General features: G+C 40.1%; 1 protein-coding gene across 1 annotated transcript in view; it reads left to right on the top strand.

Moving 5' to 3' along the window:
• GALNT9 (polypeptide N-acetylgalactosaminyltransferase 9) overlaps nucleotides 1-22,280 on the top strand; it is a 128,794-nt gene extending 106,514 nt beyond the window's left edge. Inside the window, exons 7-11 of the mRNA XM_015644372.3 lie at nucleotides 4,090-4,275; nucleotides 7,699-7,836; nucleotides 9,815-9,910; nucleotides 16,126-16,293; nucleotides 17,016-22,280. Coding sequence (XP_015499858.1) covers nucleotides 4,090-4,275; nucleotides 7,699-7,836; nucleotides 9,815-9,910; nucleotides 16,126-16,293; nucleotides 17,016-17,162 — 735 coding nt within the window. The 3' untranslated portion in view covers nucleotides 17,163-22,280. The remainder of the gene's footprint in view (nucleotides 1-4,089; nucleotides 4,276-7,698; nucleotides 7,837-9,814; nucleotides 9,911-16,125; nucleotides 16,294-17,015) is intronic.
• The last annotated feature ends 449 nt before the right edge of the window (nucleotides 22,281-22,729 follow it).

The following is a 22,729-nucleotide window of genomic DNA, read 5'->3' as shown; positions in this document are numbered from 1 at the left end:
CTTCAGTGTACACCATAATGTGGTATTCAATTTACAGAGCACCAAGTCCACAGAGAGGGAAGAGCCCTCCCTATAATCAGCGAGAGGCTCTTGGGAGCTGCAGCCACTCTCTTGCCAATGGCAATTATTAAATCCCAGGAACAATATTTAAAATGCTAAAAATGGCAAATACTAAATCCCAGGGTATTTCAGAGCTCTGACATTTGCTCTACAGAACATGGTGCTGTTGGAAATGTGTCTCACCTGCAGAGCAGGAGACAACATCAGCAATGTTCTCTCTATGTACATTGCCAAGATTTAGGAATTGATTAGCCCAGCACTCTGGCCAGCTCTACTTCCTACTTAGTAGTGTCCAGGCTTGTTTAACTCTTTTTAACTTTAATTTTTGTAAGTCCTGATAAAGATGGTTTTGATCTTCAGCAGAAGGTACATGTGGGAAAACGCTTTTCCTTGGAAAATTTATTCTTGCTTGGGAAGAATTAAAGCTGGGCACCTTATTAGCCTTTCTAATTAATGTACCCAACCTGCCTTCAGAGAACTTTGCTGATGCACAGTTGAGGCCATGGTAGACAAGACACAGCCTCATCTCAGATTTTCTCTGATGCATAAAATGTGATGTCCAGCTGGCTGCTGCATAAATAAACATTTTCCTGTAGGACAGCCACACCTCAGGTGTACAGGAATAGCTGATAATTAGTGTCAGTAAGTCATTATAGTGCAAGCCACAAACATTATCACTCAGTTTGTAATTTACTCCTGATGGGGGTACTTGTTCTTCTCAACACTTAATATGTCTGTTTATAGAAAAGTTGATTGAGATAATTAGCAGTAAAAATGCTAAGGTAACACGGCTATGGTAACATTTAAATTGCTATCAATTTTGTTTATAGCAGCCTAAAGAGCAGTGCTGAAATTAGAAATTAGCTACAATTAGCAAATAAATTGAGTGTCTCTTGGAATTACTTGATCATGTCTTAAAATGTTGCACAGTGTGATGCTCAGAGAGGCAAAGCTGAGTCCCTGGGCTGCACCAAGTCAAGGAGAACACACTTTGCTTTGCTGCTGCTCCTGGCCTTCCATGGAGCCCAGGCTATTGCCCCACGGTACAGGTTTGATGAATGCATGCTGTGAAGCCAAAATATATATCTATATACATATATATATATAAATAACAAATTGCTCTAAAGGACTTGTCTCTCCATGGGAGAAAAGAAGACAGAGTGGGATTTTCAGCCATGTGCACCCTTGTGGGGAGCAGCTCAGAGGCTGTAACACTTCCACCAGCTCAGTAAATGAACCTTGAGATACACATTTACTGTTGGCAGCTCCATATGAGAGGAATAACTTGGGCTGGAAATGTGTTGTTATCCCAGAAGATAAGCCATAGATAGGGAAGGCAGTTTTCTCTGAATGCCTGAAATGTGTCACTTTGAGGGCCTTGGGCTTCATTTTGTGTTCACAGTTAGAAATAGTTTGCTTCCCCCAGTAAGATACTTTAAGGATCCTGCCTGATAAATGCTTTACAGAGGTATGTAATTATTTTCCTGGCATAATTTCATAGTTTGATGTGGAAAGAAATGTGTTGTCTGCTACTGTTAAAATGGGTCATTAAGTACAGTTTTGAGAATGAAAAGAGGTGGGGAATCAACCAGTTTCTGGATCAGCCACTGACTCACCTCTCTCACCTGTCTGACACAGTAAAAGGTTTCTCATTCTTTCACCCTTTGTTAAAAGCAGGCAGACAATGGTTTTCTGCATCTCATGAGCCTTTCAGCTGTGTGTCCAGAGAGGAGAAGGTGCTGCTGAGCATCCCATCCTCCTCTGAGCACAAGTCTCGAGTATTCATTCAAATCTCACATGATGCCTCTCAACTGCTGGGAGCTTGCCCAGTTTTGGATGCACATATTTGATTATACTACAGAAACTCCTCCATTTAGTGTGAGTTTAAGTAATTATCAGGCTGGAAGGGAAGGAGACAAGAGCTTCACCCTGTGCTTAGCCATGTGCTGAAAGGGTGTGGGGACACTGAGTCATGTCTGTGCTCCACTGGACAGCACCTAATCTTCATGGAGTAAAACAGGAGACCTTGTCAGGCCTGGAAAGGAGTGACCACAGCTGAGCAGCTGTGACATTTGTCTGGGATGTGGAAAAATGGTGGCGTGATGATGTTCACCTGGTGAACTATCTGACTCCCTGCCCCCTGAGCTCTACCTCCAGTTGTCTTTCTTTGGGATTGGAAATACCATTCTTGTCCAGGGAAACATCTGCTGGTGTTAAAAGTTACATATTCCCAGGAAAAAAAAATAAAAATAAGTCATTTGGGGTAAATTTTAGCATCTTCTAAGGAAGAAAAATTTCCTGGAGTATTTCCTGACTGTTTCCTTCCTTCTTTCCTCCTCTTCAGTAGATGTTGCCCCTTTAAAGAGCAAAGTTGGGCTGAGGGGAAAAGGAAGAAGTGACTGAGTGTCAGTGGAAAGCAGCCCAAGGGATTAATTATGGATGGGGCAGTCACACCACAGCCAGCCCCATACTGAGAGCTGAGTACCAGGATCAGACACAGTGAGAGTTACCTGGCCTGAGGCTGCTGCTGCCTCTTCTTATTGTGTTCCCTTCAAAGCCAGGTGTCTGTGTTCCCTGTGGATTTCATCTGTGGAGAATTTATCACTGATAAATAACTGTTTGTGTTGAATTTACAGATGAGCTAAACTGTTTTCTTTAATGTTGCAGTTTAGTACCTTTTCCTTTTCAGGTTTGTGTGAGCACTGGCATTCAAAGGAAATAAATCTGTCACTCAGATAATGTACTTGCCCTTGGTACCAAAATACATAAATAAGAGTTACAAGGTCATTAGGCATATCAATAGAAAGAAAAATGTGCTGTGCATTAAATAGCTGGCTTCCAGGCTGGGTAGGGCAAATAGCAGTATACTAAAGTGTACTGCTCATTTCTCCTTCTGATGGTGAAAATCAATTAATTTATTTTTTTTTTAGCATTTCCTCTTTGCACTGGAAACACTCAGCACATGTCAGTCCAAATTTATGAGCAGTGTGTTTTTCAGTGTACTCCATTTATCAAATGTAAATTTCAGTGGCCAGTGATTTACTACAGAGCTGTTTGGAAAGCAGCAAGTAAATATTACCTAACAAAGTATTAAAAAAGAAAAGGCAGAGCAGAGGAGATTTTATTTGCTACTTCCCAAGCACTTCATCTTTGTCCTTGAGAAGGCAGGTGAGGTGGAGAGCTGCCCCAGTATAGTTCTGGAATGCATCTTGTACAGAAATGTGCTTTTATTCTCAGTAAAAGGCAACCTTGGAAAGTTCTGAATTATTGCTCATATTTTAATCTCTTTCATTTACTTCAGCTAGACTTTACTACTAGGTGCAGACATGGGGGAGCTGAATCCATAAACCTCCTTCACTCTGCATCACTCCAGATCTTGCGGATGCAAAGAGACAAGTCCTCGTTGTCCCCTGTTGGAGTTCAGACAGTAAACAATCATCAGGGAGAAAATTGCCCAGTGTGAGTTCCATGGTGTCTGGGCAGGCTGGGTGCTGGGGTCTCCACTCAGCCCCTTTTAGCCCTCTTCAGCAGCTCAGGGGGAGAGAGATAAGATGATGAGAGGTCTGGAGCACCTCTCCTGTGGAGACAGTCTGAGAGAGCTGGAGATGTTTAGTCTGGAGAAGAGAAGGCTCTGGGGTGACTTAGAGCCCTTTGCAGTACCCCATTTATGTGTCAAACACAGCCAGATGACACAGCTGATTTTTGCTGAAGTTTCAGTAACAAACGCTAGGTTAAAATAGCGCCCACAGCAGAGGTTACCACCCCACAATTTGTTCTCTGCCTGATGGTCCCAAGAGCAGTGATACAGTGGTGAAGGCCTTGTCTCTTTATGTCTTGTAAACCTCTGTACCTAATGTGCATCCCCCTCAGGCTCACCTGCAATGTGCAGCGAGAGGTAAATCAGGAACCGTTCGATAGCCCTCACCTCTGAGCGGCAAACACCCTACACACAGCATCTGCAAAGAAGCACTTGCATTGCCTCTGAAGGGGAAGAAGAATGCATGTGTCTGTTTTCTGTGCCTCCCCCAGGTGTGGCAGTGCGGGGGCAGCATGGAGGTGCTGCCCTGCTCCCGCGTGGCGCACATCGAGCGCACCAAGAAGCCCTACAACAACGACATCGACTACTATGCAAAGCGCAACGCCCTGCGCGCCGCCGAGGTCTGGATGGATGACTTCAAGTCACACGTTTACATGGCCTGGAACATCCCCATGGCAGTAAGTACAGCTCACACTCTGTGCTGAACAGAAACACGGGTAGCTGTTCCTCATTAGCTCTTGGAGGTGAAGGGTGTTGCTACAGCTACACAAAGTGGGCTGAGCTTAGGGGAGGTGTTTCGCTGCATGCTCAGTACAGTGAGTTCTGCCATGTGAACTTGCTTCCTCAGTCTGAGTTTAGTTTTGCACTCAGTCCAGGCTGTTGTACACAGTGACACAGATTTATCATTTAACCAGAGCAAAATGTCTCAGGTTTATGTGCTCCCCCAGAAGTCATTAATTTGGGGCACTGTTAAACTCTGAGGTGTTCTTATGCTACAATGGTAGGGACGACAGAAATGTTCATAAATAAATATCGTCATTCATCGTGAGACTCAGTAGACCTCACCAGCATAAAAAACAAAGTATGCAATAAAAGAATCAAACATTAAATAGCTTTATTGTCCACAGGCTGAGAGGTGCAATGTGGGCATGTTCTGCTTCTCACTGCGCATACGAATTGTAGATGGCGTGTGGGGGCCTCTAGGAATCGTGTAATATAAATATTAGATAAACTGTAGGTTCAGTTTATCACTTTGTTCTCTAAGTATATCACATGCTACATCTGCACTGAGCATAATTCTTGCAGAGAAGAGTTTTATGTTCTATCCCAGCCAGGTGGAAGCTGGATGTTGCTGTGTTCCTTGGCTGTGTTTGCATCCGAATTATTCATGTCAAGGGGCACAGGGAGAGCAGCTGAGGGGCAACATACACTGATCTGTAGGTAAGAATGGTTTAGTTAACCCTTATAGCAGGGGTTTGCCCAGAGCTGATGGAAGCAAATAGGAACAGGAATGTTCCTATCAGAACAGGAAAGTATGCAAACCCAGAGGTGTCTGGGAATATTCAGTTATGACCTGGAGCTCATTAAAGTCATGGGAATCTTGTGAAAGACTTCACTAGATTTAGTCTGTCCTAAACATCTACTCATATTTTGGTACTTAATTAATATGTGAAACTCCATTTTTGTTCTTTCCTCTTACTGTTTTTAAAACACACATACCTGGAAGAGCAGTGTTTCCTCCTTGTCCATGTGAATATATCAGATATTCTCACAGGTCTAAATTCACTTACTGCTATATTGGACACTGTGCAAGGTCTCCAAAATGTGGTTTTGGTGACTTCTTTTGGCACAAGAGGTAATTGCAGAGAATTATTTTGCCTTAACAAAAAGCAGTACTGCATCACTTTTTCCACACAAGATTTCTGTGATGGTAGGAGGAATACAGAGCAGTGTCCATTAAAGATTTATGGGCATTTTGGCCCTGTCTGCACACATAAAATACACTTGCTGAAATGGTCAGTTTTCAATTAGGAGATGAAAAGCTAAACTCTGCAAATTTGCTTGCTTGATGACATGTGCAAATGAACTCTGAGAAAAGATGATATTTAAATAAGCATTTACACCAAAACATGATTTCCTTTAATCTCTCCAGATTACTTATTGATGCAGTTTTCTGCACTGAGCTATATAGCAGAGCTGTTAAAAAAACCCAGGCACATCTACAATAAAAGACATAAAATCAGCAGAAGTACTGAACATTAAAATTTTCTTTCCATAAAATAAATTGATTGATTGATAAAATGTGCATCATAAAAATAAGCCTATTAGCTCTCATGAAAAGAAAGCTGATGTTAGTGTTCATGACATTATTCACTGTAGTATTCAGTGCAGATGACAGAAGTACTGTACTGGCATAAGCCATCACAAAAACATTCTGCAGGGGAATTAGAAACCTTGCTAGGTGGTTAAAAAGAATGTGTCCACCAAGTAAATCCTGTGGACACCTCATTTCTGTACCATCACACTGTAACCTGCCCACAGTACTGCAGGGGGCACAGAGGGTGAGCACAGCTCAATTTGTTTTCATAGCTGCTCAATTTGCTGCTCCTGTGCTCTGTAGAATCAGCACTGCAAAAAAGTATTGCCTCAGTTTAAACAGGGCAGACTAGAGCAGGTAAAACACCTGCATTTCCCCACACCACAAAACCAATCCAAATTAACTCTTCTATAATTCCCACCATCTTTTTCACAACTCACAGGTTATTGAGAATTCATGCATAATGTTTATCTAGATCAGCAGATGGCCTTGGGCACACCTGCAAGATCAGGTTCCTATAACCTTCAGCAGCAGGTCAGCGCAGCTTTATTTCAGTTAACCAAAATATTTGGTACTTCCCCACCACAGGACTTATTCCTCGACAATTTTAGTGATAAAGGAATCTAACACTGAATGATTTATTGCACTGAGTGCCTCAGAGGATTGCTCTTCTTCCACGCAGCCTCAAGTACTACGTAAATTAACATTCATTTGAATGGATGCTGCACTGAGGGCTCCTGACAGAATGTGCATCAGCAAGCAGCAGTGAGCACAGCAAACTCTTTATGTGGCAAACAGGAAAACCTGTTCAGTATTACACTTGTATTCTCTCCTGAAAACCAGGCATCTGTTGGGGATCTTAATAAACCCTGAGCTAAGATTTGCTGCTGTCTTGTAGCCCTGCATTAGAAAAAAATCGGTAAAATGTACAGATATTCCTCTGGAGGAAAAGCACAAGGCACATCAGAACCATCTCATGCAAAACTCCCCAGTTTCAGTCCATTTGATTAATATAGTGTCAGAAAAGGTTTTTGGATGAGGTAACTTACTGTCTTAATGTTGAACTGTGATGATTTATAGCACTTTAAATCAGCAGACTCTAACTCAGGACCCACCAGTTTTAAATGGCTGATTTTGTTCATATTAACTTGAATCTTCCAGCCTCTGTTTTTCATGGGATTTGTATTTAAATGTGAATTAAATTCTGAAGTAGAATTATAAAGGTTTTGATTTTAGCTGCATTCTATGGCTCAAGTCTGCAAATGAGCTCGAGTTCTAGCATAAACTGTATGCTGGTCCACAGGAATGCTTTGTGGAGCTTAATGACTTTTTGAGCAGCTTTGCTTTGAAGTTTTAACAGATCTGTTCTGACATCATTTACATTACTGAATACTCAAGTCTCTTACTAGAGTAAAGCATGACCAAGCTGCCATATTTTAGTTCAGAATTACTGCCTAAATTCTAAATGATTCTGAAAGCAAAGGCTTCAGGATTGATTGCAAACACTTAGAACTGCTGTAAGTAACAACATTCTTATTGTATTCTTATTATTTTGATTTATTTTGGGGTTTTGCCTGTTATTTATGCTCCTTTTTCCACTGGCTTTCATTAATATTTATTGTCTACACTCAACAGCAGCTGTTTGATGAGCTGCTGACAACAAAAGAAGGAAAAGAGGGAAATACAGCTTGGTATACAAAATTAGCTCTGGTTTGATTTCAGTAAGGATAGCAAACATAAAACCAGTGCAGTGAGATTTCTTTATTCTTTTTCTGCTTTGCAGAACCCTGGAGTTGACTTTGGAGACGTTTCTGAAAGAATTGCTCTGCGACAGCGTCTGCAGTGCCGGAGCTTTAAGTGGTACTTGGAGAACGTGTACCCTGAGATGAGGGTTTACAATAACACCGTCACTTATGGAGAGGTACAGTGTGCTTTGGAAACACATCACAGCTGCACTCCAGCACTCCTCTCCTTTCAGAGCTGCCTATCAGGATGTACAGAGCAATTACACATCAGCACAGCAGTGGCAACAGAAGTTCCCTCCCTTCTTTTTAATCAGCACTAAGGAGTGTGGCTTTGAGGAGTCCCCTTCCTTTCCTTGGGGGGCAGCGGGTGAAGTCATCCTTCCTGACAGTGACCTGCAGCCTCCTTAGCTCTCATTTTAAAAACATAAGTTTGAGGCAATCATTTTCCCAAATAAGATGCCACAGACATCGTAAAGAAAACATCAGTGGTTTCAACAGAGCTAAAATAATTGTGTTCATGAGCTGCAATTAAATCCAAAGGCAATATGTTTTCCCAAACAACTAAATGGAGACTGTTCCTTCCTCTTCCATTTGATTGACTTCATTTAAAAATAAGTCAGGCACTTGAGACATTGATACAAGGTGCAAGTTTTATTTCATAGTATCACTTTGCATCCTAATGTTACTATCCCCATCAGGAGCTGAGAAAAGACTTTGGGTAAATTCAAGAGGAGCTGTTGGTTTCTGTCAGCTCTGAGAAGGTCGTTAACAGTGAAGAACGTTGGCAGAAGTGCCAATGTTGTGTCAATTATACCAGACCCTGAGCAATCTGGGCTCTAAAACAAAGTTTGCTCCTCTTGAGCTGTCACACAGAAGGTACTTGAGTCAAACTGGAAGTTCAGTGATGCAAATATCAAAATTTTTAATATTTTTAATAGAATAGAGCCACACAAGGTACTTACCTGGTATAAGCAAACCTAGGTCCCTTTCAGTCTTACTTTAGGCTTCATCCTAAATGATACTGAGCTTGTTATTAAGTACTTTCTCTTCTGGTTATTTTCCTGAAGGAAAAATTGTCTGGATTTGTGTGAGTTTCAAGGAAAATAAATGTATTGAGTATGTGAAACAGATTGAAACAGTAGTAAAAAATGTATTTCCTATGACCCAATTCCCATTTTTTAAAAGCCATCTTGTAAAGCTGTCTTCATCTTCTTCAGCCTTTATCGCACCCAAACCATAAAATAAACCTCCTGAAATGTAGTTGTTGGTTAGCCCCCTTATCAAATCAGATTCTCTGTTATGCTTGTGCACTATAAGATGAAGAATTACATACTGGGATTTTTCTGACACCTTATGCAGCAGCTAAATTATGGGGGTGGCCAGACAGGTGCTTCACTGTCTAAACCAAAACCGATCTGTTGAGTCTTTTGAGGTGTCTGTGTAAATAACTTCTCGTTTACAATACCTGTGAAGTTTTTCTATGTTCAAAATACATGTGTAATGCTTCCAGCCTCAACAGAGAGGCTGGAAGGGTTTTCACTAGAGCTCCATTCCACTTTTTATAGACTTGCAAATTCTCCTTGTCTGGGGAGGCACAGGAATTTTTTACTTCCTTGGATCTCTGAACCTGTGCCCTTTCATAAAATGTGCTTTATGTCACTCCTGTACATAACAATGTACTATATTTTCAGTTAAAGTAAAACTTTTTCACATGCTTTTTTGCTTTATTATCAGCAAAAGGAAGAAACAAAAGCATGTCACATCCAACACCAAACCTGGGTAGCCGCTATCCTGTTTATAAAGCCACATTCTCAACATACAGGGTCAAAATTTATGTTGTCACAATGGCAATTTTGAACAAAACTTGGCCTAGGTTTTTAGGGTGAATTTTAGGAAGTTCTGCTCCTTGAGCAATTGCCAAAAACATAACTCTGACCCAAGGTGTGTAAAGAAGGTTGTCCAAATAATATCTTTTCCTGGAGCAGACTCGCTGCTGGCAGCCTGTCATGGCTGCAGGAGGAGCATGTGTGTGTCAGAGAGCAGTTGTACACAGTGCTTGTTCCAGGAGCTGTAGCACAGCTGAGATTCAGCTGGGCTGGACTAAAATAGGGATTCATTTCCAGCTGAACTGGTTTCATTCCCATCTGGTTACAGGTGCGCAACAGCAAAGCCAGCGGCTACTGCCTGGACCAGGGGGCTGAAGAGGATGACAAAGCCATCCTTTATCCATGCCATGGAATGTCCTCCCAGGTAAATGGTGAAAATCCCATCATTGGTGAGGAACCTTGAACTTAGAGAATATTCAGAAGAAGCAAAGAGTAAATTGGTGTATTTGGGTTGAGTTTGGCTCTGTAATTCCTGAGCTGCAAAGACAAATGTCTGGCTTCACTCTGGCCTTGTCAGGTGCCTTTTCCAAGGTTGTGCAGAGTGTGATTCCATACTTTGAAGTTGCCAGTTAGGAAAACAGAAAAATCACATTACTTTGTTTAAATAACAGGGATCACTGAAGATTAATTAATTTAGGTAGTCTGTGTGAGTGAGCAGTTCTTGTTATGACATGACTTATTCATGGTACCTCTTTAATTTAACTGTTCCTTGGTCCAACAGGCTCCTGGGCAGAAATTATTTATCAAGCTGCTGATTTGATTCCCCAAGTAGGCAAAAAGTTAAACACATATTTAACATCAACTTCAAAGGGAATTAAGAATATCCTCTAAGTTAAGACTTTTCTAAAATAGATTTCCTTTTTTTTTTTGTCAGTCCCTGTGCATATTATTATTTTCTTACAGATGTCTGATGATTTTAAAATGACATTTCTTCTTTCCATGCTCGTAGTGATTTTACTTTTACAAGTTGAATATTATTTAAATCCAGGACTTGAGCTTCTTCTGAAATGCAATTCTAGTTTCTTTTGAAGTAGCATCTGAATCAAAACTATGTTAATGAACATTCTCATGTGTAAATAAACTCTGACCTTATCAGGCTTAACAATTATCCGAGGTTCAGTCATACATATATTGATTGGGAGTCGTGGCTCGTGCATCACCACGGAGCCAAAGTGAGACAGACAGTAATTCCTACTGGCATAATGTCCACCTTTGGCAGGATCATTATGGAGTATTTGACTGACACTCTCCTGGTAGAGGTGGAAGGAACAGCCTTTGAATAAGGTAACAAAACAGCATTGCTTAATTAGATGTAAATTGGCTTCTCAAGAAGACTCTCGTTAGAGATGTCAGAGCGCTCAGAGAGAGTTCAGTCTCTTGCTCCATTCTAATCTGAAGAGAAAGTTGCAAATTTAAGTCCTTCCAGAAAGTCCCTTAGCAGCATCTAATCTCTATCAGTGTGCTAGCACTTAGAAGAGTAATGAAATAAATAGTTCTGACTGTAATTTATTTTGCAAATTAAGTCCTTAACCTACTTGTTTGCCTCCATGATTCCTGTTTCACAGAGTAGGCTTTGAGTTCAGGAAGAAAATAGATAAGGGCATAAATAACAGTGAATTTTTTCCATTTCCATTTAAAACAAATAAACAAACAAACAAATAAAAAACAGGAAAAGAGTTTTCATTCTGCAAGAAACACCAAGTGAAGGCAGAGGTGATGTTTTATCTAAGTTGAGTATTTCACAGACAAGCATGGGTTGGAGCCACTCAAATGCAGCCAAGTTAATTAATGATTACACAGCTGGAAAACTTCTATCATCTCACCACAATTTACAAAATTAATTCAGTGTGAGAACCACAGCTGCACAAACCCTAATCAAGGATATTCAAGCACATAGCATGAAAGGTGTTGACAGCAAGCGTTTTAATATATTAAATAAACATTTTTAAAACCCCTCTTCTAATCAGCCTGGGTGAGCATAGTTGTCTGCTGCATTTAGCTTTCCATTTCTGACATTTTTCATCTCAAGCATAGGACATAAAATACCTCTACTGAGCTGAGATTTGGGTTATTTGTACATGCCTACTGAATATAAATTAATATAAATATGGAACTCACTTTCCCCAATTGGGTTATCAATGGTGTTCATATGTCCTACCAATGTGAAAGCCTCTCCCTGTTCAGCTGCAGCCTTGTTTGTTTTTCATACTCTTCAATTCTGACAAGCAGATTATAGTGATTTTAGTGTTCACATGGTTCCACTGAAACCCACCCAGGCAGGTATTTAAGGAAAGCTGAGTTAGGAATAAGATTACTGTTCATCCATGATTAAATGTTCTTTTTCTCTATGTCTTACCCTTCTGCTTCCCTTGGATGTTGCTGTCCTGCATTACAAAACCACTCCACTGTCACTTTTCCATGAACAAAATGCTTTTCCCTATGTGTATTTTCAAGATCAGTTTTCACCACGATAAATCACATCTTTGTAATGATATCAGCTTTTAAATTTCTTTATTCAAACAGGGACAAGCTCTTTTATGGATGCTCTGGAATGCATTTACCCTGAGTTTACATCAATTTAGTTTAATGAGTTTGACTTGAGCTAAGTCATTGTAAGCTAACAGCTAAGAATATCCAGACAAGGCTTTGCATCAGTCTGAGTGGATTTCAAAACCTATTTTATAGAAAAGTAGTGTCCTTTTTATATGTGTTCATTGGGTCTGAAGTTTGAGTCTAATGGTTTTCAGGAAAAAATGTTTGCAAATACTGCTGGGAGAAGCTGTCCAGGGCTACAGAAGATTTGTAAATAAAGAAATATATTTGGGGTCTTAAACTGCTCTGCCTCTGTGTGTGGCCTCCATTGTAAAATCAGCTGCAAAGCCCAGTGGTTCTATACACTTTTGTTGTAAAATAAATTAAAAAAAAAAATCTTCATAGAGTGGTTACAGGGCATGCAGGTTTTGAATGATCTGAGAGCACTTACACAGCCCCTATGGAAATATTCACTGTCTCAGAGTCTGTCTTGAGTGCCATGATGTGGAGCTGATTATATGGTATGTGAAAGAGAGGAGAACTTAATGAAATGGCATCTTGGGATGGAAGGGCCATGGTGAGCAGCCTCCTTCTCCACCCTCTCCCTTCCCTTTCACAGCAGAGAGAGGGGAGGCACCACAGCTGTGGAAGAGAGAACTCCCTCTGCATTGAGAACAACCAGAAGGAACAGAGAGCTCCGTGCTCAGATTCCTGGGGCTGGCAGCTACACAAACAGAAGGAATGGGAGGAGATGAAAGGCCCTACTCGAGCTGTTGCTAGAGGGCAGATATTTCACATTTTGCTGGGCAGAGCTGTGTCTGCCCAGATTTGCGTGCAGGGCAGCAGGGTGGATGAACTGGTGGCTTCTCCACTTGCAGGAAGCGGTGGGTGGGATTCTGGAGCAAAAATGGAAGTTTGATAACTTGTGATCTGTTTGCCTTGAGGGGACAGACATTCCGGAGTTGTTGGGTGTTTGGGATTCCTGCATCACTCACTGTTTCAGTTCCTCTGTCAGCTGACAGCTTCCCTTAACCTGCAGGACAAGAACCATTAAAGATTTCCTTTTGCCAGGAGAACAAGAGTGAGAGAGAGAGGTTACATTTAGTGTGGAAAGCTACAGTCTCCTACAAACAATTACCTGTAATTGTTTGGTGCTTTTTTCACTTGACGGGAAATTAGCAGGAATTGATGTTTTTGAAGTCAAATCCTCCAGTTTACAGCTCCCATTTTCTTACCACCTTAATATTCCTGGCAGCAGCACTATTTTTGATCCAGGTGTGGTGGCTTTGATAAACAACCTTTGACATTTTTTGCATTCTGCTCAGGTTTCTGAATGTTGAAGGGAAAACTATCCTGTCTTACATCAGTACAGCAGATGGTATCAGGATTAGATCTTGAGTATTTAATAGAGCACTTGGCTTCAGTGTCATTTGAATCCTTCAGCTCTTCCTAGATAAAAGAGAAAAACTGAGTGAAGGTCCATTCCCCTGTGATGTATAAAAGTGTGTTTCTGTTCTGCAGCTTGCAGTTTGGAGTGTGTGGATATCTAAGGATTTCAGCCCATCAAAACCTGCACAGATTTTTATTTTTTTTTTAATTAGTAAGATTTAATATTTCTTAATAAAGGGGACTTTGTCATTAGATTTTGGCTGGTTGGCACTGGGAATGGATTTGACATGACATATCGTGCCCACAGCCCTAACACAAATTCAGGGACTATTTATTTGTGGATACTTTAGATCAAGTTTGAACACAGGTATCATTTTAATTGGCCATATCCCAGTTCCTGCTTTCTAGCCTGTAGTAATAAGCAACTTATTTTAATGCTTATTTTATTTTCCCAGTTTATGTTGTCTCTAGGAAGTTAAGATAGGAATTCTTTGGTGGGAGATGTTATTAATAATATAGTATTTTTTTGAACCTTAACTTCTGGTCTGATTTTGCAGAAGCAGGCTCTACAGCTTTCCTGTGTAATATGGTCTGAACTGAGATTATTCTTTGTGGGTGGGTTTTTTTAGAATTGTATTTTATTGTGGAATAAGCCTAAGTTTTTGTGACTGTTGGAACAGCCCTAAAAACTTGACAGAAAGTGCAGATCCAGGAAATTAAGCCCATGTTGTTCCATTTATCTCAAGATTGTGCAGATAACAGTTTCCTGCACCGAGCCATCCCTGACCCTGTTGAGCTGTAACACAAGCTGCCACTTTCAATTCTGCAGATAGTTTAGAATAGAGTTAATGTATCTTCCACTTCTAAAGCCTAAGCAGGACTGGTACTTTCTGCTTTGACAGGCTGCTCTATAACAAAGTCTTTCCCAAGTGCGTGGCCACTGTGATGCAGAGCACATGTAACTCTGGCTGCTGAGATTCTGATGACAAAGAATGTTTTAGACCATTTTAATACCAGTACAGAAAATGCTGCTCATCTCAAATAGGAAAATTGATCCTACCCTACAGAGCAGATAGCCCATTATAAACAGAACTTCTAATTATCTACATAAGGCAAAGCCAACAAGCTTGTGGGGTGGTATTTTGGGACTACAGAGAGATAATAAAGACTGCAAGATGAATACATTTTCTAGTCATTGTTTCAGCCATACCTGCAGTTCATTTGAACTCTGCTGAAACCCCATTAAATATAATTGTGAAATATACAGTCAGGTTTTATTTTAAAAAAAAATAATAAAAGAGAAAACATTGTGTTTGATTAGTATTTTTTTTTTACCAGCTCCTTTTGATGTGAAAAAACAAAGTTAATTTGTCTGACCTGGCAGTCCCTTCATATTTTGAATTAATTTGCTTGCTTGAGCTTATTTTACATGTGTCCCTCCTAATCTCAGAGTGGAAAAGAACCCCAAAATTGTCTTGATGTAGTGTGTACAGACTGTGCTGTGACAAAGGCACCGTTCATACCCAGAGCATCCTCATCTGGTTATCTCTCTGCTCTCTCTGATGTAGGCTCTCTTCTTCCTCTGTGCTTCACATGGCTGCTCTGAACAGAAGTGGCAGGTGGGAAAATGAACACATACTATGTCAAAGAGCATCTGGTCTGGGAGCAAGTAGACCATGCTCTTTTTACCACCAGCAAGAAATGATTATTCACAGCATGATTCTTCTGAGGTTAATAAGGATGGCAGTAGAAAGCCAGACTCTAATTTGGGTTTTTTTGATTGACTCTTAATGATATCTCACACATTGGTCAGTGGCATCCAATAAATGGCAGGCGCTTCTGACCTTTCTTCCTTTCCTTGCTAAGTAATTTCAGCCATAGAACAGCAATAGGACTGGACAGGCAGTGAATTTTCTGGGTGGTAATTGCATTCCTTTGGTGGCTCAGATCCTTCCCCTGCAGCTTCCAGGCTCACAGCACACAAGCCACGTAGCTGACTCCACTCTGCAGTCTTTTGGCACCTGGGTGTTGCACTTTCAGAGTAAGAAGGGCAAAATATTATGCTGGTTTAATGACTCTGGGTTTAAGCACAGAAGTGAGAAGTAGATAAGTCTGATTTGACGTATTGGCCTGCTGCCAAATTAACATCGTGCATTTTCACTTTAATGTGCTTTACACAAAACTGAAATACCAGAGTGTCATTCTTTATTATGTAGGCCCGAAGCATATGTTAGCAATTTTGCTGCCATTTCCCTCATGGTTTCTTTTTTCCTCTCATATTTTTGGATACTGGTTGCATGGTTGGATTTTTTCAGTAATGTTTATTTACAAAAACTAATTAGACTTCTCGCTATCAATAGCCTCTAACAGAGCTCTTAAGAACAAACTGCACGACAAAATTGACATCATGTCCTTGTTAAATCAACTCCTGCTGAGTGGGCATGATTTACATATTGATTACTTCACTTCCTTGATTGCCCTTTTTGCAGTGAAATAGTGGGTGGGGAGCGGCGGCGAGCAGGAGTGTGGGAGAAGGGAACGTTGTGTTCTAGGTTTTACCAACATTCCAAGGTCTGCCCTTGAGCAGCGTGTTCCAGACCCAGCGTGCAGCAGGACAAAGAGCTCCTCCCCACCTCACAACTCTCCTTTCTCCCCCAGCTTGTCCGCTACAGCTCGGAAGGTGTCCTGCAGCTGGGGCCGCTGGGCTCCACCGCCTTCCTGCCCGACTCCAAATGCCTGGTGGACGATGGCAAGGGCAGGACACCAACCCTCAAGAAGTGTGAAGATGTCCTGAGGCCAGCACAGAGGTTCTGGGATTTCACACAGGTATGGAAGAGCTCAGGAAGCCTTGAAGAGATGAATCGGAGAGGAATGATGCTCTAGAGAGTATTTAATGTAAAACAAGATCTTTGAAGGGCTACACTAGGAATTCCCCCCAGTATATTTTAGAAATAGATATGTTTTCCATAGATTTTGTGCCACCCAGGAATATTTTTTCATTATTACTAGAAATTTTAGCATATGCTTTCTAGGAATTTTTACTTATCCTGTCTTTGAATATTCTCAATTTCTGTCCTGTTTGCCAAGAACATGCTTGCAATTGTTTACTATCCAGGAGTTTTTGCATTTAGAACTTTTCCAGAATTTTTGTAGCACCTTTATAGGCATTTTTTAAGATCTAGAATCTTCAAATCATTTTTAAGACTTTCAAAAGCATTATTACAAGTCTCTGGTATTTCCTATTTCTTGGGCTCTGTAGGGATTCACTAGTACTTTTTAGAGATTTTCTAGTGATTTGGGGGGATTTTCCCAGCAATTCCTAAATGTACAATTATCAAGGAATTGGTTTCATACTTTTTATGTATTAGCTAGCTTTTCCTAGGAATTTCTAGCACTTTCTGGGGCATTTATCACTTGAAATATACAGAAATGCATTTCATAATATTTTTTAAGGATTTACAGGTCTAGCAGTGTTTTTTCTACTCTGTTCACCTTTTGTATTCCTTCCTCTAATCCTTTCTTTTTCTCTTCTTTTTTTTTTTCCCCAGAATGGTCCAATCATTAGCAGAGACACTGGCCGCTGTCTAGAAGTGGAAATGTCAAAGGATGCAAATTTTGGGCTCAGATTAGTGGTACAAAGGTGCTCGGGGCAGAAATGGATGATTAGAAACTGGATCAAACATGGTCGGCACTGACCGTGGGGCTGAGCTGCCTCTTCTGCTGCTGTCCACTGCTCAGTGTGCCATATCTCATGAGGCATTTGTCTTAAAGAAAATTAGTTTGAACAGGTCTTGACTCTCAAGAGTCCTCCATAGTTGGGCATTCCAAGGAAAGAAAGAAAGAAGAAAAAGGAAAGCAGACACACACGTGACCTGTTTGACTCTTCCTTGCTCCAGCAGATGATGTGGGAAGCTTAACGAGAGTTTTCTGTTGATTTGGAAATCTTGCAAAGACCAGAACATAACAGGAAAGTGGATTCCTGAAGCTGTCCTAGAGGAATTGACAGATCTTTCTATTCTGAGTTCAAAGGAGACATCCCAATACTGCCTCATAAAGAGAGTTCTCTGATGGGTAGCTTTTTAGCTTTAAGTTTTGGACTGGTGCACAACTCCTATGGTGAATAATTATGTGCCTTTTTTATTGTACTTCATATAAAAGAGGACTGGAAAAATCCTACCTTTTCAGCATGTCTGGTTCGTTGTACTAAACAAGAAGATCTGTAAATAACACTGGAAATATATTATAATATATGATACATTTCAAGGTTGATTGTTTAGGAGTCTCTATTTCTAGAAAGAGACTGTTCCGCAAATGTTTACAGGTGGTTCTCAACCTTTGAGCTGCTGGAAAGCAGCATTTTAGAGACCTCTTCTAGTTAGACACAGGTAAATGTTGAATAGGTAAAATAGCCACATGCTCCGTTATATTGCCACATTTTACATTTGTTGGCTGTAGAGGCGTCACAATTTAGCACTTGGATATTTGGCTCTTCTGAGGCAGTAAATGTCCTGGTGGATGGATGGATGGATGGATGGATTTCAGGAGGGCTCAGCTGGCCACAAAGCCCTGAGTGTGTGTGGGTCCCTGTCCTGCAGGTCACTGTTGTGTTGTTCCAGACTGCCTGGAACAAGGAAACTCTTTATTCTGGAAATAAGTTGACTGGCTTAGGTGCTATCTGTGGAGCTTAAAAACTCAGATATTCCATTTTGTTTCCCATCCTGTGAAAATGTCAAATGTGAGCAAATATGCTTTGTGAGCACTGTCTAGACAAATTTCCTGAACAAACCAACAAAGTCTTTTCAGCATTTGAAAAACAAACACAAGCCTAGTGATAAGAAGGCAAATTAGAGCAAAAGGTAGGGAGCATATATAAATACTGTTACTCTGAAATATAAATATTTTACTGTGTCTGACCCATTGGCAGCATCTTTGTGAACCTGAATTTAATAATGTATCCAGTGGTTCATTCAGGATCAGCACATATGGACAGAGCAGTGACAAGGTCTTATCCAAAAGGCTGTCACAATTGATGACCACTGTCATCTGCAGGTTTTGGATGTGGGTCTGTGGCACACAGCTTTTCTGTACAGATGGTTCCAGTCATACTGAAGGAGAGACACAGATGGTATCTGTTAATTTCACTGTTTAATATTTTATAGGTTTTTTTTTAAAAAAATTGTTTTGTTCTACTGAGCCAGGAAAATAGGTAATTGCAGTCACTGTGGTACCGTGAATATTGGTGATCTGTTCCTTGAATAACTTTTGCCATTCCTATTTCAAGGCATGCTGAACAAAATTGAATGGAAACAAAGTTAATTTTTCAAGGGCATGATATGTAATAAAATATTTGCTTTTAACATGCAAAATCCATCAGTTCTTGTCAACTCTTGGTTAGTATCTAGAAAGCATATCACTATATTTTGCCCCAATTTTATTCTTGAAATAGAGTGTGCAGTACAAAGACAATTCTCCTGGAGTTTACTTCTGGCTAATTGCTGATCTTTATTCATGTCTCGTGGACCAGGTTACACGTGACTATACACAAAAGAATAATTCTGAGTGAGATTCTGGATACAAAAACACTTAAAATTCTGTGTTTATGGTAAATTGTACACAACCTTTTGAACAGTGTAATAAGACCTGCAGGGAGACTAGCATCTTTAATAAATCAAGCAATACTGTATAAAATCACGGACAATCTCAGTATTCAAGCCTTCCTGCAGGTCCAAAACAGGTAGGAAACTTCAGGATAAATATAGATTGGGAACAGCTGCCCTGCATTTAACCTCCTTATGATAAGCTATCAGACAATTTTAAATTATATTTACCATCTATGCAGCAGATGTTGAAGGCTCTGTACAGGAGTGAGTTTGTGAGTTTTCATCTTCTCTCCAAATACAATTTCCACCTTTTAAAATGTATGAAAGCTGTATTCTCCTTTTGTTTGTTCTGATGGAGTTTTACTCCTCCAGGGAGGAGAGAAACCAAAAGAAGGAAAAGATGGTTTTGCCAGGTAAGATTTTGGGGGAGTAACAGGGCATTCACAGCCATTTTTAGTCTTTACAGTGAGTAAGTGCTAACTATTTTAAAAGAACATGGCAGAAAATGGAAATTAAGTATGTATCAATGTGACTAGTAAATACCTATTAGAATATAAAGTTACAATACTGAACAGATGCAAATATGCCATGTGCTTTCTTTTTCCCTTGAATTTTTCCTTGTGTTGAATTAGCAATCTATACTTGATCCTTGGTCAGCAGTGGGGCAGCAAGTCTTTCAAACCCTGGGGAAATGAAAAAGGAAAGCTGAATATTTAGAGGAGTACCAGGGTTTAAATCTACTCTCCTAAAAGGAGTCTTACATGGGCATTTTAGGAGCTTTGAAGCTGACAGAACCAGGTAGATCTGTGTTTACTGGCAGAGATTTCAAAGCTTCACTCTGACACCACCATGATGGGAGAGAATTGGTTGTCTTGGAATTTTTCCCCTCAGTGCTCAGTGCAGAGCATTTGACTGTGGCCACACTGAGAGTGGTCAGTCCTGGCAGGTTTGAGTGCCAAGGGCACTGGTTGCAGGAGGCTTGCAAGAACCAGACATAGGGTATAAGAAGAAAACCAGGTTTTTGTGGTAGATAAATGGCTTTGAGATTTACATAGTAATATAAAATAAATAACTCTTAAAAGGTGGAGTTGGTATTTTATGTGATTGTCATTTTTTTAAGACTTGCTGGAACAATTTCTTATATTTGCAAAACACATCTGTTGGATTAATTTTACTTTATTCTTTATCTGTATGAACCACTGCTTTGGCTGTGGTACTAACATGGTGACTCTGCATGTGAGAGGGTCTTAAATATTCTCTCATCAAAGGAATAATAATAAAAAAAGCCTTGAGTATTATCTGTTTTAACCAAAGTCTATGGTTCTTTTGTCAGTATTTCACCCCTTAGTATCATCTGAAATCCTGCTTAATGGTGTTCAAATTTTCAGTCTTGTTTCCCACAGTGCAGCATTCTAGATCTCATGAAAAGTATTCAATGTAGTGTAATATGCCTTGTGGAGAAAATTCAGATCAAAGGCTTTCTATGCTATTTTGTTTGATTTAGGGGATTAAGGAGTTAAATACTAGGTCACAGAACAAAAGAATAGAAGGTAAGAAAGACCAGCACTGGTAAGAAAGTCTAGCACACTCTTGTCAAAGGCAAGCCAGGAAAAATACACTTTTCTAAGCATGTCAGGTCCCTAAAAATTAGCTTGAGTCCTAAGGTAATAAAAAGCCCTTTGTTTTTTGAGAGCTACAAGCTATTTTCCAAGCTGAGTTTAATTTCTGTTTGGTTGAATCTATTTGTTCCTCAGCCAGAACTGTCCTCTAGCCTTACTGCCTTGCTGGTTCCTAAGGCATGCCAAGCTCCAGTGGGAAGGAACCAAGAGAAAAGTTGATGCTTTGGAAGGACCCTCTGGATTCCTGTGTAATCATGTAAGATCTGTCTTGTGCTCACCCACCAGAACTCTTCAGGGGCTGTTCCACATGCAAAAAAAAAAAACAAATTCAGGTTCCACAGGAGTGATCTAAGACCAAAATATGGAACAAAACAATAGGTCTTCATACATATTTTGAAAGTGTTGAAGAATTTCTCTCAGTTGAATGAGTAGTTTGGGGCTCAATGTGTCTGAAGATGAAGCCTTCATGGTCCTTAATTTATATTCCTTTTCATCAGCCTGTTTCTTTTTAAAAACTGTGATCTAGTAGATGAAATCTCACTTGCCATGTGACAAGGGGTGTAATCTATCTGACACAGGATTGCTGCAATTTTAAGTACTTGAGCCTGAGCTAATAAGATTTAATGAAATAGCACCAGTCCTAATCTGTTCTTTAGATCAATTACACAGCATGTAATTTCTTCAGTATCCAGTGTTCATTTGAAATGGTTCATTACCAGCCACACAAAAGTGCATTATGGCCTGTTTCAGGATCCAGGGAGTTGGGCTATAAGAAGAACAACAATAGAAGTTATAGTTCAGAGGGAGTTTAGCATACTATTATTCAATTAGGGCACAAATACCTTTGTTTTTTCATGAGAGGCTTTTGGAGGAAGAGAAACTACCAGAATTCACTTGATTGAAGGCAGTTCTAACAATGATGTTCTATTTTTGCCTGCTGCTATTTTGACTGCCTGCTTCTTAGTGCTGATCAAAGTCAATGGTAGAGGTCATACCACAGATAAAAGATGGTATTGCCAATTAGAAGATCTAGCTAACAGGCTGGACAGAACCCAAGGAATGATCAGGTCTTCACATGTCTCTAGATCTAGATGCCACCACAGTAAACTTAATTCCCAAAAATTCTCTTTGGAAAGAATCCCAAACTACAGTGGCATCTTCAGTACATTATAATGGATTTCAGAGTGGCTTCATAAAATACAGTGACTTACATTACAAAAGCAGTAATAACATGTAACTAAAAGCTATTGAGTTCAGGAGTTGTGTTAAATAAAATAAATGGGTTTTGGTGAAGAATGCTTACAAATACCCAGTGAAACAATATATGGCAACTTGCCTTTGAAGGACAATTTCTGAATCAGGAGTGTCTTCAAAGACATGTAGAAGCATTGATTACTTTTCATAGTATTAGTATTTCCTATTGGCCATCAACAAGTGTTGTGCAGTTTTCAAATTCTTTGTAATGTTTAATTAAGAAAAAAAAATGCAGCAACTAGAATGCAAGTTGTGACTGCAAATAATTTTTCATTATGTGGCACATCATCAAATCAATTTGTATTCACACTGAAAAAGTTAATAAATTACTATGAATTTACTGCTGACATGAGCTGCATGTTTTATCATTATACATTTGGACACGCACATTAAAATTCAAAGGTTCACACAAAGGAAAACTAGAACAGCAAAGCATATGGGCATTTTAAAATTTAAATTGCACATATTGTGTTCTGAAAGGTAGTCACCAAAATAAGAGACTTGGCCCTGAGGGTGCACATCCAAAACTGGTTTGATAACAGCCCAGACTACTGTCATCTACATATCCCAGCATCTCACCACTGCAAACAGTCAATAACTGGTGTTCAGAAGAATGAAATAGGATGCAGGGTGAATGTAGAATGACCCTTTCACCATCTATCTGCCCCTAAATTCTCAGGGTAAGGCCTTCCCAAGCCAGAGGCTCCACACACCAACCCAACCATTAGATTTAATGACACTGGGCCTGTAAGTATCCAATCCACTTAGAGCTCTGGATATCACAACACC

Source organism: Parus major, chromosome 15 (genome assembly GCF_001522545.3).
Source record: "Parus major isolate Abel chromosome 15, Parus_major1.1, whole genome shotgun sequence".
Taxonomy (NCBI): domain Eukaryota; kingdom Metazoa; phylum Chordata; class Aves; order Passeriformes; family Paridae; genus Parus; species Parus major.
Note: the sequence above shows the minus strand (reverse complement) of the source record. Positions and strands in the feature narration are given on the sequence as shown.